Source organism: Mixophyes fleayi, chromosome 3 (assembly GCF_038048845.1).
Source record: "Mixophyes fleayi isolate aMixFle1 chromosome 3, aMixFle1.hap1, whole genome shotgun sequence".
Classification (NCBI taxonomy): domain Eukaryota; kingdom Metazoa; phylum Chordata; class Amphibia; order Anura; family Limnodynastidae; genus Mixophyes; species Mixophyes fleayi.
In genome coordinates this window covers 74,380,657-74,399,028 of record NC_134404.1, presented here as the reverse complement: position 1 = coordinate 74,399,028, position 18,372 = coordinate 74,380,657, and the positions used below count along the sequence as shown (strand labels likewise).

Sequence of the window (18,372 nt, the reverse complement as noted above, 5' to 3'; positions counted from 1 at the left end):
GTTTTATGCCATCTTTCTGTGTAATGGCTATGAGCAAGGCAGTTGAAACAGCCAGCACAGTTTGCTTCATGTTATATTTTTGGGCCAACAAAGTGTGGCTACAGACACCCCCACCACCCCCCCCCCATTAGGTCATTCATCCCTTGTCACTAGGTCACATGCCCCAACTATTAGATTGTGGGGATTTTCATGCATATACAATGTTGACAGGATGACTTTTTGCTGAGAGCACTTGAAAAACTTTTTGGGGCTGAAAAAGAGGTGTTGGCAGGCCCATCATATGTCTATTTTTTTTTTTAACAAGTGCCCTGCTTCCTGTAGATGGTGAGTAAGCCTAGCGCGTGTCTCTGTCCCCTTGGCTGAAGGAGAAAAGGGGCTGAGACAGACAGAAAGACAGTTTACTGAATGGTCAATTATACAAGCGAATGTGATAATGATACATAATAAGCAGCTGTAATCCTTTACCTCAGGCTCTGCTGTGGAGCTTACTTTTTTCCACACCACACTGAATACCCTGCAGGGTTAATTTTTGCAGAAGCCAATTAACCTACCAGTATGTCTTTGGGGTGTGGGAAGAAGCCCACACAAACACATGGAGCTGTGGGATGAGTGTAACTGTAAGGTCAGGGAACAATACTCTACTAGCCAGTTGCATCTCTGGGAAGCGCTACAGACGTCGTGGATACAGATTCCCCTGAATATCTTCAACAACTGATAGAAAACCAAATGTCTGCACAGCTGCAATTACTGCAAATGGAGGATTATTTAATGAATGTAAAGTTTGATGAATAGAACAGTTATGTGAAATAAAAGTTATGACAATATAATGGTACCTTGAGTAAATCAATGAGTGGCAGTTATTTCAAAAACAGATATTTCTTAAGGATTCCAAACTTTTGCATGCTAGTGTATGGTACCTCCTATTGCATTTTAATAATGTTATATGAGGGCAGTCAAAATATGGAGAAGATATAGAGTGATAATGTTCTTGGTGTGTAATCTAAAGTTGCAAATTAATGTCCATTTTTATTCTCAATGGGTGTCGCACTCTGGGGCATATTCAATTGTCGGTGGAAACGCCAAAAATCTCGCACTCCGGTAATAGTGCGTGGAAATAACATTATTACAGTAGTTTTCTCGCTGGATTTCAGCTCGCAGCTCCCTGACCCGCAAGCTGAAATCCAGCTAACTATTACCGTAATAGCGGTAGTAGTTTTAACACGGCGGGGAATCCGGACAATTGAATATGCCCCTCTGTGTCCTTGTGCCAATTTGAACTGGTAGGAGGTAAGCAAATGCACCCATATTGGCCTAAACGTCCGTCCACATTTATGGAACAAGTTCTTCATATATAATAAACACTGGTGCAAGTATTTGTTAACATTAAAAACTATTCCTGAAGTTTTCTTTTGAAAGGGAACTTATAGTAAACTAATTCTCCCTTTTAGTTGTATTGTGTGCAGAACAGTGAAAGTGAAATTCCTGCCTGGTTTCGTATTCTCTCTTTGGATTTATTTCTGAGGTAAATATTGTGTTCACAACTGGCAGCCACGAGTGGTCGGCGTCACCTCTCCATCCCACTCTCCTCCCTCTAAAGCAATGTCTGACAGGATGGTAAGTATGACCACCAACAGTTGGGAAGTGCTGTCTATAGAGGGTGAGACTGGAATTTTTAGAGCACACACAGGTGATCTTTAAATAAAGACAATAATGGTTCATGACTAAAACTACTGTTTGTAGCAGGCGCTGTCACAGAATGCACTGAAAGGCTGTCCGTACTATTTTGTATGTAAACATTTATAACTCCTCAATAAACCATTTGGGAAACATTTAGAAATGGGATTTGTGGGCCTTGTAATTTCACACGATGGAGGATAACTAAAATAGGAGGTTTTGCCCACAATGACCAAATCATTCTAACTCAGTATTCAAGTATCGTTAAGAAGATTAAGAAAAATGTTTTCTAGAACTAATCTCACCTGTTATTCACAGATACCTGTATCACTTTTTTTTTTTTATAAATGTCCTCTAATTAAAGCCGTAATACCATGAAAAAATGAGGTATGTTAACATAAATCCCTGAGGAAGGCTACAAGAAGAATGTTAGTTTTTACAGTTGTTTTGTTTTGAGGCTGTCATTAATGAATTAGACTGATGCTACCATGGCAACCACAGTCGCATATCACAATGCAATAAGCAGAAGCCTTGGAAAATCCCTCTAAGCCAGGGTTTCCCAAACCCAGTCCTCGGGGCTCACCAACAGTGCAGGTTTTCCGGATCACATGGGACATAATTAGGGCCACCTGTGGATCTGTTACAAAGTGTCAGTCAGTAATTAATACACTTGTGCTCCAGCGAGGAGATATGGAAATCCTGCACTGTTAGGGAGCTCTGAGGACTGTGTTTGGGAAACCCTGCTCTAAGCTATGTGCTCTATCTAATATAACACTACCCCCTCCCTATCCTACACACATACTTTGCTTAAAAGGTACTTAAAGTGCGATTTAAAGAAATAAAAGATCTATGTGGAATTGCTGGTTTAACGTTTACTTGAGAAATAACCATGCATGTTTCTTTATATTTAAGGAAACTATTTAAAAGGTAATACAATGGTGTGTTTTTTTTTACCCATTTACTTAAGTGTCATGTACTTTGCAAACCTCCAGGTTTACTGTTCATTATTGTTTTCATCGGCAACCTTGCAATTCTGTAGCCACACATTTTACATTCCATTAAACTATTTTTTTTCTGTTAATGACAATGTTCAGGCTACCTTTTCTCTTAAACAAATGACTGCTTTCACAAGGTTCAACCCTTGTTTTCTATGAGTAATGCAGAATCTTCAAGTCAGTAGAAGTCAGTTGGGCCAATACTTTGTGTTGAAGCTGCTAATTCACATTATCAGTTTTAAGCTGTTTTCCACTTGCCATGTGCATTCTAAAACTGACCATTAGGAAAAGTCTGTTTATGGAGGATTCTGCTCAGGATTTTAGTAATTGAAATCAATTCTATGGAAAACACTTTCAGTGATTTTTTTATTTATTTTTTTAAATAGAAAAATGTCATTGCTAGTTTTAGATAAAAGAAAATATAAAATCCACATTTTCTATCCTACTTGTTTTTGCATTTTTTTTTTTTTACAGTGATTGATTATGTTTAGGTTGTAATGATTGGAATCCTATGGTTGATATACTGTACATGCACACGTGTGTCACTAGCCTTGGAGCTCTCCATAGACATTACCATAATAATGCTTTCCATGCTAGGCACAACTCATTTGTATGTGATAAAAAACTGGATTAAAACGGTCTTGCATGTAAATTATGTTCTTGGATTTTGAGGCCTGATGACTACAACATACCTTGTCTGACAGGTATTTAGATTCAGTGATTTGTACCCCAAAATCTTAATTTTTTTCATTTACTGGTGTGTAGCTCCTGTTTGACATGTGCCAAGTAAATAATATTGTCACTGACTGGTGATTGAAGGCTGTCTACTACAGTAACAGATTATTGGAGGAATCCTGAGAAGCAGCACAGTCTGTCTGCTCATTAAATCCCCAAAGACGCAAGTTTCATCCCAGGTATCACCTACTAAACTTTATTACATTAATATTTTAGTGACGAACATCTGCTACAGAGTAACATTTTGTTTTACGAAGGTCTTCTTTAATATCCTATTCAACCTTAATAAAGAACCAAAAGTAAATTAACGCGCTACACTTGTAGGGGGTGAATACATTTTCTGCAATCTGAATTGCTATCTCATGAATAATTCTGTGCCATTTGTTTGAAATACATCTGTCATCTCTGGAATAGTGTCACAATAAATTAAAATTGACTGCTGGAGTGTAACATTTTGCCTCCAAATATCTAAATATATAGCACAATTTCTGGGATTCTGACTGCAATTCTCTTCAGTATTTGTTCTTATTCTATGTGCTTTAGAAGTTACTATGAAAAGCACCCCATACCACTGACAGTCTGGAGTGCTGCCAAAACTGCTTGACCCAACTTTTCCTAGATGTTCCTGTTCCTTAGGACCGTGGTGTGTAGTAATACATTGTGGATTGATTTAATGACAAAGTTCACAATGTCCTACTGATTAAAATTATTGAATCTCCAACCTGTTTCTCACTGGCAGTGTTTCTAAGCGCAGGCTGTTAACGCTAGCAGTGAATGGCAAATGGCACCAATCAGTTAACGGTGGGGCTCTCGAGAAGGGTAATGTGAGGAGATGTCATAACCGGTGGGGTTGTATACATTTTTGTTTTGTTTTTTATTCAAAATCGTTAAAAAAAGAACATGGTTTGTTGTAGAGCTCGGTGCCTTATGTGCACGTGTGACAAGTATAGACACACCAGTGTCTGGAAACTCTGTTCTCATATTGGAAACTACAAGCTTGACAAAAAAAATAATCAATACATATATTTAGCAAGCTGAAAACAAAAAAAATGGTTATATTGTTAATTTAAACGTCACTTCTTAACCATTCACATCCTCCTTTTATTAGAAGTTTCCACTCTGAGTTTCTCATGATGGTTCCACAAAGTCTTCTGCTGCGATGCATCTTCTGGAAGCACATGGTTTTTTTCATGTTATACATAATTACTCATTTACATTTAAAATGAGCCCCATTATCTCCATGGGCCCCGGAGTACAGCATCAATTGTAGTTCTGCCACTGTCTCCTTACATTAAATGCTAATTGCTACTTGTGATAGGGATCAGTCCACAAGCCACGACTAGGTCACTATTTAGCAATACTTACAGCTAAATGTAACGGACACAATTAGTGTCTCTCTCCCTACACAGCGACCTGCCCTGAGGAAGGAAAGAAGTAAGTGATGTGCATTTAAGTGAGGCAGTAGAACAGAGCTTATCTAACTCATCTTCCTTCCTCAGGGGTCCTGCTGCCTCTCTGCCATCTCCTCCCTCTAAGTTTCCTCCCTCCCCACCTGTCCATCACTGTTGACAATGGCACCATCTGCTCTCTTCCTCAAGTTTGATGCCTGGGTGTCATCCTGGACTCCTCCCTCTCCTTCACCCCCATATCCAATCTCCCAATTCTCATCCATCTCCCTCCTCTTCAACCTATACTCAATGCTGCGGCAAGACTAATCTTCATCTCTCTCGCCAGTCCACTTCTGCCTCAGCCTCTCTCTTATGCCTTACACGGGCTTCCTTTCACCTGCAAAGTCCTATTCACACTCCTTGTCTGCAAGGCCCTCTCCAACTCCTCATCTCCATACACATGCTCTCTCTGACCGTCCAACGTCTGCCGCCTCACTTACCCTCCCCTCTGGTAACCACGTCTCTCTCCCGCATCCATGATTTCTCCCGTGCTACCCCTCTTCTCTGTAACAATCTCCTGCGTTCTATCAGGCTATCCCCTAGCCTGCCTAGCTTCAAACCATCTCTTGAAACCCACTTGTTCAGTAAACCCTACCATTACACTGTATAACCATTCCCTCCTTATTCCACCTCTCCCTGTGCCTTTTCACTAACAAAGTATTTCTCTACCTCATTCATCCTCCCCTTTTCATGTCACCCACTCCTGTTTCTAGCCTGCCCATCTGATTTCTAGTTCCCCAACATGTCGCCCCATTTGTCTGCCTCTTTCCTTTAGATTGTCAGCTCATGTGAATAGTGCCCTCTTATCTCATGTCCTCCTCTGCTTACTATCCTTGCCTTCTGCATGCAGCTATATTTTCGATGTCCCTGGGCTCTATGCCTTCGGCTTCCACATCTCCCTTGTCTCCATAGTTCAATCACTGGCTCTGATGCTGTTGGTTGCGCCTACGCTCCAGGACACAGATTCAGCTTGCTCTGATTCTTTCACCCACCTCATCCTTCTCTTTTCTAGGTTATTAATGTTTTGGGATACCCTTACACCTTATTGTTCTGTCTGGCTATTCATAGCTGTGTTATGATTTGAGCTGCTGTGTGTTTATTGTAGTGTAATGCTGTGTACTGTTTTGTTCTATGCTGTACGGCACTACGGACCCTTTCTGACACTGTGTGTGTGTGTATATGTATGTGTATATGTATATGTATATGTGTATATGTATGTGTATATATATATATATATATAATATATATATATATATATATATATATATATATATATATCATTATAATCTTACATGAGGATGAAATGTCGATGTGGTGCCTGTATACTCTGCTCTGGGACCGCCAGAGCCATGCAATGTTCTGTATAAAACCTATGTGGCGAATAGATGGAGTGAAGCTTAGCCATAATGGTTTCCTGACTACAAGTCCCAATTATATGCCTTGAGATCTGTCTATACAGAACTAATATAAGCCCTTAGGGCAGAATCATTTTGCTGGATTGCACAATGCAAACAAAATAGATTAATTGAGTGTTAATACAGCACAACAATCAGCAAACCGTTTATAATTTACTTTCCAAACATAATGTAGCAGGATCAGTTACATCAGGAATATCACTACTATAATTTATAAGCTAACTTAAACCACAACTGATTCCCCCAATCTAAGATGAGCAGTTCTGAAATATAAATGCCAAAGGGGTGTAATATGCTTACTTTCAAATTAGTCCATTTTTATAGTCGTCGTCCCCATGAACTGATGTGTTTACCACGTCATAATAATTTGCTAGCTGCCTGTAAAACAATTATGTAAATTAACATAATTCATTAATAAGCTATATGCGCTAATGTTTTGACCATAAACAATATATAGACTATAAGCCATATATATATAGAGCTATAGAAGTTAAGTTGATTGAGGCTGCAGTGTGGGAATAGTCAGATTGTGTTTGTACAGTCAGTGCTGTCTGTGTTGTGCCATTGAAGTCTATGTTCACATAACAAACTGGTGAATAATCAGTGCGTGCTAAGTCTCCAGACTTGAACAATGCAGGATTTGATTTGCAGTCTTTGAGTGTCCAGTAATTACAGGGATTTTTATTTGTCCCTTGTTGTAATGTCTGAGAAAATTGACTGGAAAGTAGTTGATTTTCTTTGATGGACCAGACTGGAAGCTTTCCATTGTTAGTGTCATTTCATAAGCATTTTTCATGTTCTCCTTGAATTTTTTAGTTAATTTCCTGTTATACATCTGTCTTGGCACTGAGTGAGCTGTCCTCTGTTCGTCCTTCTTCACGGTTTTTCCTGTTGTCTGTTCCATCCCGTCTACATGGCAAACGAGCAAGAGTCTGACGGAATTTCTTGACAGCAAAAAAGTAGACCAGCGGATCCAGGGCAGCATTTAGAGTGCTCAGGCAGGAGGTAAATCTGTTTGCCAATGCTAACCCTTGTCTTAAGTCACAGGATGATAACTTGGCTGTGCTTTCACCTCCAGGCATCAAGACGTGGTAAAGGGCCCGGCTGAGATGGTATGGAACAAAGCAGATCAGGAATATTGTAAGGACCAGAAGCACCATCTTTACTGCACGCTCCTTGGGCTTCCTATCACCTCCTTTCCTAAGACGCCTCAAAATAAGACCATAGCAAGTGACTGTGCCTAAGAAGGGAATGGCAAACGCTGCACTCAGTGATGACAGTGCTCGCAAAGATGGAGTTTCACGATACAACAACCGGCAAACGGTTTCTTCCATTGCTACTCCACGGCCTAATAGCAATGGTGCTGTGGCAAAGGCGACAATGGCCCACAAGAAGCCGCAAGTCACATGAGCATGTAATGGCTTTCGAAACTTGACAGAGTTAAGGGGGTGTACAATGGCCAGGTACCTGTCAATGCTTATCCCTGCCAGAAAATAAAGACTGGCATACATGTTTAGGTAGAAAACAAAACCAGAAAGTCTGCATGCCAACGAGCCAAAAGGCCAGCTATTTCCTGAGAGATGGTAGAAGAGCCGAGTGGGTAGACTGAGCAACAGGAAGAGATCTGATAGGGCCAGGTGAAGGAGAAAGATGTCAGATGGTGATTTAGGCTGACGGTCTTTTGCAAAGAGTGAGATGGCTAGTATGTTTCCCAGGCCTCCAACAAGCAGTCCAAGCACGTAGCAAACAGACAGCAGAATATTCTCCAACCACGTTTCATGAACACACGGATCCACCCAAGCCAAGCTGGAGGAATTATTTAACATTTTGTCCTCAGAATCGCGCCTCTTGAAGCTTCTTGAATACAACACTAAAAGACAGAGACAAACTGATTAGTTCCATATTCAGTATTAAAAAAATTAAAAAAAGGTTTATATAATTTATCATTTGTGCCACCTAGTTCTAATGAAATAGGAGTGATGACCTAGCAATGTTTTGCTTTGTTTATCAGGTAGATACATTTTTTAAGGGGATGTGCGCTGTCAATAAAAGTATACGTAAGTATTACAAATGCTTGCAGGTCCCTCTGCATCATCCAATTCAGGTATGTGGCAGAGACCTCTCTGTTCCTCTGCTTGAAGACCGCTCCCTGATTCAGTTATTCGCTACCCCATCAATCCTTACTCTACTATAGGTGTCCCATGTGGCAACAACTTAGAATGGGTCAAGTGATAGTTGAAGTGGTGACAGAAGTCTGCAGCACTGAGAGTACGGTGTCATACAGCTAACTGTATATGGGTATATGTATCATATATTTATTATTGGGTTAGTAAAATTACCTCTGGGTCCAAGTATTTCTGTGAAAATGGCTGCATATACTGTAGGTTGGAAATATGTGTAATTTATGGCAGAACAACACTTGAGACAGTCTTTTGCACCTCCAATAACCAGGCACTTTTAGCCAAGGAATTTTCTTGTGTGGGGGCTGTTGCTGCATACCTTCCGCACAGTTTCAGACACTGGTAGACACAATGCTACAGTGCATTGCCCAACATCCTATATCCTATATGACCTATATGACTTATGACTTATGTTGGTGCTTCCATTTTTTATTTTTTTTTATGTCCACTCTTTGTATTCTTATTTATAATACAAAGCTTTTCTTAGAATACTCTACTTATTAAATGTTCCCGTTGAGCACACTTTCCACATTCTCTCCTGATTGAACTCTGTGGAGCCACGTGCACTAAGGCAGGTTCACGACTTCTCTCCACACTGAAGTATAGCCTCCACAAAGTAAACGTGCACCACGATGTCCGGAGAGGGGGAAGAATCTTTAGATAAACGTCACCTCCTACCCGTTTATTACCACCACTTTATATTAAATACACTTCAGTTTTACTAATAAATATTACTCAGTTTAACTTACTACTTACATCTCAAATAAATTATGTCAATTTTGAGTGTGTGTATGTGAAACTTTTCTTTAGATTCCTTGGAGGGCACTTGTAATACTTCACCACCGCGTTACAACATGGAGGTGCCTGCAAGCCAATCACAAGAGTTTTCCCACACTGCTTGTGATTGAGTGGTTGGTGAAGTGGAATCACGGGGACTTTTATTTAATCACTGAGTGACTGTCAGTGGTAGTGTATGGGTCAGTAAATATTTAAGGGATTTTTTTGTGTCAGGTTAACAAAAAAAAAAGTAGAAAAGGTAATGTTATTTTCATTTAAGAAAAGTATTGAACAAGTGTTTTGTCAAGTCTTTTATACAAATTAAAGTTTACTGAAAATGTTTTGTTATAGTTTAGAGGGGTTGTAGGGACTTCTGCCCATTATACCGGGACCTCTGGTCATTTTAATTTTAAGGAAATAAGTCCAATACTTACAAGAACATCAATTTAAATAAAGAATATTACTTTTCTTAAACTAGTTTAATTTCATTATCATCATCATCATCATCAGTAGCTATTTATATAGCGCCACTAATTCCACTGCAATTCTGTACAGAAAACTCACATCATAACATGGTTGTCACAGAAACGCTCCCAGCTGCCGTGACTTTGGGGTGCTTGCTATATGAGGTCACACGATTCCAGCCCGCAGTCTCTCTTTACCTATCACACAGGTTGTAGATCTATTGAATCGTCCCAAAACAGCAATCACACTTCCCATACTTCAGGTTTGCCACCATCTACTGAATACGGACAATAGGACCCCAATATACTGTCCCACACTGGCACACAAGGCTTCTAGCTATCCACAGACTAGCAATACCCACACCAGCAAGCAAAGGGTTAACTCTTCACACCTCCAGACTATTACACAAATGTAACTGCAAGCGCACACAGCTTATTAATCAAATGTATCAACAAATCACACACTGACATTCAAAGGGTTAACTTGGCCGAGCTATATTCTTAACAGGCTAATGGATTTATTAGAGTATCTAGGACGCCAATATTAAATTATAAATTTAATGTACAAAAGTACAGGGCATACAGATATAAAAAATAAGGAATAAACAATTAATAAATTGACATAACAAAAAACAGTTTAAAATAAAAGGGATTACATTCAGAGTAGCACTTACGTGAATCCCTTCTCTGGCCAAGGGAAATTGCCTTTCAAGATGGACAGATAATCAATGTGAATTGATTTCCCAAAAAGTCTGACAATTTGCTGTATCTGGTCTCAGCCTTTTAAAGACACTTCCACACCTCTTTCTACCCCGAGGGAGTTGTGGCCTGTGACACTTTTTCAATCACCATTTGCATGTTGTCTGATTTACTACTCCATTCTGCTATGTGACCTAACTTCACTGTGGAGCGTCAAACAGACCCAATTTTATTATTAATAAATCCCTTCTTAATAAATCCCTAAATCCATCTTTTGATACCAAACATGATGACATTTTGACAATGTGACATACCTTTTCCAAAGATATGTGATTTTTGCTGTTCCCGGGTTCCATCCGTACCTGTCATTCACAACCCGGTGTGATTTCTGCTCCTCAGTATGGAGTGCCACCCGGATTTCCCAAAATATGAACTAAGAAGACATTTTCCTTGGAAGCTCATATTTCTATATACCTGTATAGGCCTTCAAAATGCTGCCTTGGGCTGCAAGGATGTCCAGCTGTGACCGGCCCCACAAAGTCTATTCAGGAGTCCAAAAACTAACTTGTGTCAGGATATATCTCACAGCAAGAGCCCTTTGAAGCTGCCATAGGTGACACTCCTATCTTCTCACACTGGAATGTGCAAATACGCACATGTCTTCACATTTTACACTTTAGCTAAACTTGTCAATGGATTCATTTAATATAACATATTTACACTGCAGTTAATATTTATCCCTTATAAATAACTGTAAGTTCTCTATGTTCATGACAATGGTTTTGAATCTTAATCAAGATCATTAGTTGTTAACTCTTTTGGTAGGGTAGGATAGGACGCTGTACATTGTGAGCACTTCAGTACAACTGACTGTCTTCTACTTAGGTCACACCTAAATATTCTAAAACTTGACCACTGCCACAGGAGTCAATAGTTAACAAAGCTAGCCAATCGGTGATAACCGAGTGAATGAGCTGAAGAAATAGGGCCTGCTTCATGTTCGGATATAACTTGCATGCAAGTTATAAAAAAAAATAGCATACATCTTGTGAATGGTTCCAACTGTATTCAAATCCAAACGTATCTCAAGATACATTTCAATTTGAATCTGGGTGTAAGTACTCTGCCTAAATGTCACTCACCGTATGTAGATACACACAAGGGTCTGTTCACTAAAAGGTCACATCAAAATGCAGGAAAAAAAAATACATTCCCTTTTAAATGAACAACTCTTAACTACTCACAGCATAAGTAATATAAATATGGATTTGAAAAACAAATTTTTTAACATTAAATACATAATTCAAGATGCTTTTAATGTGTACTGTACATACAATGTGTTTATATAATCAATCTTCCTTGTTTAACATAAATGTTCATTGTTAGCTAGTGGCACTCATACATGTAGTTTTTAAAACAAAGACAATGCTGTGTCAGTCATCACTATCAGTCGGCATTTATAACTGCCTGGCAGTGGGTACAAAAAATATGGCTGAAACCAAGCGTACTTGCGCTAAGCACAGGACTTGAATTGTCCGCATCTGCATCGGATCGCCCTTACTGTACATGGCATACGTTAATCCATCCCTTCCCTCCCCCTGTTCTGGCTCTCAAGTCGTAGTCATAAGTGGTATTTGCGTTCATTGAGATAAGGTCCATTTCTGAGCATGCGCAGAGGTATTTCACGCATAATATGGCACACAAACGGACACTTGTGTGTTAGATATCATATGAAAGCCCATAAAAAGAGGTTTAAACTGAGACTTTTGCCAACTCTAGCTCAATCAGGTTAGCTACAAAAGCAATATAAAAAAATGTTAAAAGCAAGTTTTTCGTTGAAAAATTGCAGCTATCAAGACATCTAACTTTAAAACCAGTGCACATATCAGCCCAACATTGGAGGAGGAGGGGGGGGTTTACTCCCATGACAACATTTTTTGTACCAAATGTAACTGAAATTAGAGAATGTGAGCTAGAAAAAAAACCGTTAAATGCACATTTTTCATTAAAAAGTGCAACTTTAAAGGCGTGTAAGATTTGGGGATTTTCTTTACACCCATGACAGCATTTGTTATACCAGATTTAATTAAAATTTAAAATGGTCAGTTTGAAACCTTGTGTTGATTTGATGTGGTATGACCCGGTGCGGAACTTTTTATAGGAAACATACTTCCAAGTCTCCCCCTGTTAGTATTGACGGGCATACTGAATTCCAGATACAAAATATTTTAGATTCATACAAAGTCAGAAACCAGCACCAATATATTGCCCAGTGGAAGGGCTATGGTCCACAAGAAAGGACCTGGATGTCATTTAAAGATCTCCATGCCTAAAAGTTAAGAAATTTGTTCCATAAGAATAATTAAGGTTATCCTGTTGAGGGTTTGTAATGTTATATTTTTACTACTCTCTTGTCTAAATAATCCATTCTAGGTTTTGCTTAAAATCAGAGTTGTTGTGTGTCGCCCTGCTTCCAGAGCAGCTAACAGGGATTCCACATTTTAGCTGATTTATTAGCTCCTGCAAGACTCATCACTGCTCACTACCTAGCAGCTGACCAGCCAACACTCTCTGCTCACATGATTTCTACCCAGCAGCTGGTTGGCCAGGACTTGTATAAATACACTGCCATGTTTGCCTTGCTGGTGTTAGGAATACCTAGGTTTGTTCCTGTATCTATATCCGCTATATATTGGTATATCTTCTGCTGCTGGATTCAGTGTTTTTGACCTTAGCTTTGTTTACTGGACCTTGCTGTTGGATCTCTGCCTGCCGTGGAACTCTCTGCCTGTTTATTGACCTTGTGTTCCTCTCCTGCTCTCTGACTCGGCTTGTCAGTTGACTATCCTCTTTGTGTTCTATCTGTCTTGTTTTGTCTATGTGTTGCTCCATAGCTGTGTGTTTCCCTGACTCTACCTTACTCACTTCTGTTAACAACTGTACACTACTGGGATTAAGTCCAGGGGGCATACGAGTACCAGTGAACAGTGTGGTTCCGGGAAAGGTGCTACTAATGGGGAAAAACATAGCTTCTGTATAGGGGTTATCAGTCGCTGATTGTGGGGTTCAGAACACTGTAGCAGTAATAAAAAAGTAATTAAAGTCCAAGGTCAAACAAGGATAAAGAACACTTACCCAACATCAGAGAGCAACTGTTAGTGAGCCATAAAGGAGAATTACAACACATAGCTCATCTAAACCTGCAACAGAACTTGTATAATAGAAAAAAAAGTATAGTTCTTTAAAATGTCAATATTGACACCAGATAGACTTCAGACACTGCAGACATCCACAGTCTTACTTTGTCTGATGACCAAGGCTTCCATGATAAGCAGGTGCAATCAGAGCCACAGGCTTTGCCAATGTGCACATCTGAAACCCCTGACTGCTCTTGGACTGGAGAAGGATAATCTTATTGCAAGGGAAGGAGACTGGAAGAATCAAATAAGGGAAGGAGTATTTTATTGGTTATGCCACTTAATCTAATTAATCTCTTGTATGTGATACAATGACAGTTTGGGATCACTACTGTAAGAGGCACGTAAAGTTTGCTCTGTTAATTACTTACAAGTTGTGCTGCCATTGGTCCTGTAATATTAGGAATAACAATCCTTTAGGTTATGTCCACACAGACCTATTTAGTGACGTGTTGGTCAGAATGTGAAAGAGCTGGAAAGATTTTGCAGTGTTCATTTATTATGTTCCTATCTGCTCCTATTTGCTCTGACAGGCATATGTCTGTGTGGCCTCAGATCAGCCATTTAAAATGGATACGAGCATTATAAAATATAAAATATAATTTTTATATTACATAAGATATAAAAGCATTTAGCCCGTGTCTAAGAATTATTCAATCTATTGTTTCTGCAAATGTTAATACATTAATTTTTTGTTTATGAATCTACAGACTGAATACCATATTCATATATTAACATAGTGTTCTCTCATGCAGAGCTGTGCAAATACGTATTCATTTATACACTAAAATGTTAACTCTCATTTATGTCATATGCAAATGAGTTGAATTTATTTTTAAAAAAAGTCACTTACAGCGCTCCCCGGCGCCCGGCCCCGAAGATAAGAAGACAGAAGAGGAAGAGGAAAAGGTAAGTAAAAACAGAGGGAAGAGCGTGAAAATTCAGGGGTGGGGGGGGGGAGTGTGGAAATGCAGGGGGAGGACAGTGTGAAGATACAGGGGTGGGGGGGGAGTGTGGAAATGCAGGGGGAGGACAGTGTGAAGATACAGGGGTGGGGGGGGGAGTGTGGAAATGCAGAAGGGGGTCAGTGTGAAAATGCAGGGGGTGCATAGTTGGATGATTAAGGATGTCACAGTGTGATGAAGGGGGCATTGTTTTCTCATCTATACTTCTCACCAAATTAATTTGCTAAAAATGTAAAATCTTATTATAAAAGAATACATATTCTTCATTTAGATTATCCATATAACAATAAATGTGCACTGTTTAATTTACTTGTCTGTATTACTCTCTTTATGAAAGTTATAATATGATTTGTATTAAAAGTAGGAAAGCATTAGTCAATGAACAAATAATTGTAAAGGAGGAGGGCGCACATTTATTTTTTGCAGGGGGGAACCAGACATGCTAGCACCAGCCCTGTCTCTATTTCTTGTGAGCATAGCTGCACAATGCATGATATAAATGTACATTCATTTCCTCACAACTTTCTGCAATTCCTAGTATCTCAACAATGAGCTTATTATCCAGATTTCTTTTTTTTTTTTTTTTTTTTTTTTAAAGGGGGCCTTTATTAGCATTTTCCAGATCACAGACATGACAGCTATCCAATCTGCATTATCGGCACACTGCAATGAGTGGTGTATTCATTTAAACTTCTCCAGGGCGTCTACAAGCGCCTACAACTCCCACTGACAACTACAAGTGTTAGTGGGGGCCCTAGACATGAAGCCCCCATGGATCCGTTATTTGGGAGGAGAGGGGTTAATCCTTAAAAACAAATTTCATTGGAGTTCTCCTCTAATCCCAAATTATGTTTAACTACACTTCTCATCATCCTCCACCCTAATTAGTTTAGATTGAAATGTTGACTTCAGAATCTCTTCATTATTGACGTTTGTCTAATGATACCTTGAAAACAGATTATCCAACATGATCCCTGTCTCCTGAAAATAGACCGTTCAGTAGCAGAGCAATTTGTACCAGCTGGATGGGGTCATGTCCCTGGGTCTGAGTTAATGGTAACACTATCCAGTGTGTGATGGTGCTAGTGAGTACTCAGTGAGTCTTAGAACATCTAATCTGATTACACATTTGTTGCAGAATTAGTCGATAAGGGTCATTTATTAACAATGCTCAGAACAATCGATTACACATTTGCTTCCAGTATCTAACTTGCACTAGGCAAATGAAAGCTAATTGTAGATTAGTTAATGTGCGTTTTGCGCAGATTTGCACATTTGTGCATTGTTAGTAAATAACCCTTATGTACAAAATGTTAATTGTATTCACAGCACAAAATCGAAAGTGCATCGTAAATATATATGAACACATTCAGTAGCTGCTTGTGTTTCAATGCTTTACAGAAATCACATGAAATCTCCTAAAACTCATATCCTGCTTCATGTATTCAGATGTATTAAGCAGACCAACTTATAATGTCACCAAGTTAGGAGAATATAATGTATATTTTGAGATGTACTTTTAAGACTAGCTAAATAATTTGGAACAATTTTCTATAAAAGAAACATGTTTTGTGTAATGTTGACTAAGTTGTAAGCAACATGTAACATGTTTAACTGTAATTATTTAACTCTGATTATATTATATCTTAATATTATGTAAATTCAGAATCATTAACCTTAGCATTTCAAAAATAATACAAATACATACATGTATAAAGACTCCATAAAATGTATTAAGCATTTAACACAACCATGGACATTACTCGCTGCACCCATGTGACTTTAACATCATCTGAAAGTTTTGTATAGACCATTTCTTTTATACATACATATATAAAAATGTCACTAAACTAAACTACACCTATCTGCTTTATTTGTCAAATAGAAAAGGCTTAGTTATCAATCAACAACAATCTCATCCACCCTAGTCTTTGGTCTGTACTTACATGCTAACCTCAATGGTGTTTTAGCCATACTTGCAATTTCAAGGGATTATAAATGAGACAGACAGCCTAACTGGATATTAAATATGCATTTAGCCTCGATGGGCTATATACATCCATTAGCTGGAGAATATTAACTACAGCTTCTGAAATACTTCTGGAATTGGCAATAATAATACCAAGTAGAATAGATGATGTACTTACAGCCTCATCAGTCTTCTATCCCTTGTGCCACTCTTAATGATTCTCCTTTTCTCATCCCCTACTATAAGTAGGGCTGTGTGTTGGGGTAGGATAGCCAACTCTTTCACAAGAGGGAGGGTGTCCCACATTCCTGTCCTCCCCTTCACCCCCCAATTAGACAGGCAAAACAGTAATTCATAATAGGACAAAGAGGGGAGTGTGTCTGTAGAAACTGATCAGTGCACTGTTGCCATAGTAACTTGGAGGGTATATGTAAGGGGGAGGGGGGGGGGTATGACTTTTTATCAGAAGAAACTATCATCCCTTGTGCGCTATTAAGCATAATAAGCTCCTCATCACAGAGTCCCCGCCATGCAATGGGCTCACACATACTCATCTTGTTCTGCTGTCCAGCACAGCTGCAGGCTTATTTTAAAAGTGGATTCTGGGGCATGCAGGGGAAAATAGGAGACTGTATTTTTGGAAATGGGTTGATTAGGAGACATCTCTTTAAGTGGTTCCCTGTAGTTATTATAAATCTCACAAGTAACAAGGGTTGCTACTTATTAACTTTTACCAGATGGATGATGAGATAGTTGTAATATATAGACCGTATTACCCCAAGTGACCATGCACAAATAAGAGTCATTCTATATTTAAACTCAGCTCTTATAATTGTTGAGGGCTCTGGCAACCATTATGGTTACCTAGATATGTAAATGGTACCGCTGATGAACAAATAGCCATAAAAATTGAATGATTATAAAGATACATACTACAATGCAACGGCTAGATTGATTTTCCTTGCAAACCGTTCTCCCTCTGCTGAGCCACTCTGTCAGTCTCTACATTGGTTGCCTGTATTTCAACGAATCCAATATAAAATTCTTCTACTAACATACAAGGCCGTCAACAAAATTGCATCGACCTACATTTCCTCACTTGTCTCAAAATATCTCCCAACTCGACACCTCTGTTCTGCACAAGATCTGCGTCTCTCTTCCACTCTATCACATCCTCCCATTCCCGGTTACAGGACTTTTTCCGGGCTGCACCCACTTTGTGGAATTCCCTCCCTCGCACAGTAAGACTTTCCTCTAGTCTCCAAACCTTCAAGCGTTCACTGAAAACCCACCTCTTCAGACAAGCTTATGATATTCCTCAACCACCATCTTAATCTCCCTAGATTACCCTATTACCACCCTCTACACAGCTAACACAAGACAACAACCCTCTGACCAACACTGCAACACACACAGCCCACTCAGTACTTTTACCTTTGCATTCTAGCTGGTCCATTGTGCAATATGATGTAGCACATGCCCTCTTCAATGCTGTATATGTAACAGATGGTCACTTGTGGGACAGAGATATTCGTGACTTTCACCTCACCATCACCTCCATGTATAAAGTAAGAAATAAATTCCTACCAGAGGGTAGTGAGTGATGAGCATGTAGCAAGTTCTTTATTTCTCTCTTTTTCCATCCCCTCTTAGGTAATCATAGACTGTCTCGCCAGTAAACATTTCTTTTTTCGTGGTATCTCTCAATACATTAAAACTGCCATTGCTGTGACTCCAGTGTCCCAGCCTACAATTGATTTGGTCCCACCTGAAGGAGGTCACTTTCAGAATTTTTCCAGGGCCACTTTTAAGTTCACAATCCTACCCTGGTCATTGGCATTGGGACTGAAGGAT

At 39.3% G+C, this 18,372-nt stretch overlaps 1 protein-coding gene and 2 long non-coding RNA genes across 4 annotated transcripts in view; 2 read left to right on the top strand and 1 right to left on the bottom strand.

Annotated features, from left to right (window-relative positions):
• LOC142143738 (uncharacterized) overlaps nucleotides 1-18,372 on the top strand; it is a 713,023-nt gene that overhangs the window by 596,414 nt on the left and 98,237 nt on the right. The gene's annotated exons all lie outside the window — the stretch shown is intronic.
• Nucleotides 1,448-7,883, top strand: LOC142143726 (uncharacterized). 2 transcript variants are annotated; one of them, XR_012689571.1, is made up of 4 exons: nucleotides 1,448-1,522; nucleotides 3,435-3,583; nucleotides 7,084-7,272; nucleotides 7,346-7,883. It is a non-coding gene; the product is annotated as an uncharacterized LOC142143726 (long non-coding RNA). The 2 variants fall into 2 exon arrangements; XR_012689570.1 differs by having other exon boundaries at nucleotides 7,084-7,883.
• Nucleotides 6,146-16,735, bottom strand: GPR17 (G protein-coupled receptor 17). The gene is made up of 2 exons (XM_075201823.1): nucleotides 16,697-16,735; nucleotides 6,146-8,137 (listed from the first exon to the last, which is right to left on the bottom strand). The coding sequence occupies exon 2, from the start codon at nucleotides 8,091-8,093 to the stop codon at nucleotides 7,095-7,097; it is 999 nt and encodes a 332-aa protein (XP_075057924.1). The 5' UTR covers nucleotides 8,094-8,137; nucleotides 16,697-16,735; the 3' UTR covers nucleotides 6,146-7,094.

Excerpts from the sequence above, each read along its gene's own strand:
- GPR17 (XM_075201823.1), bottom strand. The coding sequence starts at position 8,093 with ATGTTAAATAATTCCTCCAGCTTGGCTTGGGTGGATCCGTGTGTTCAT.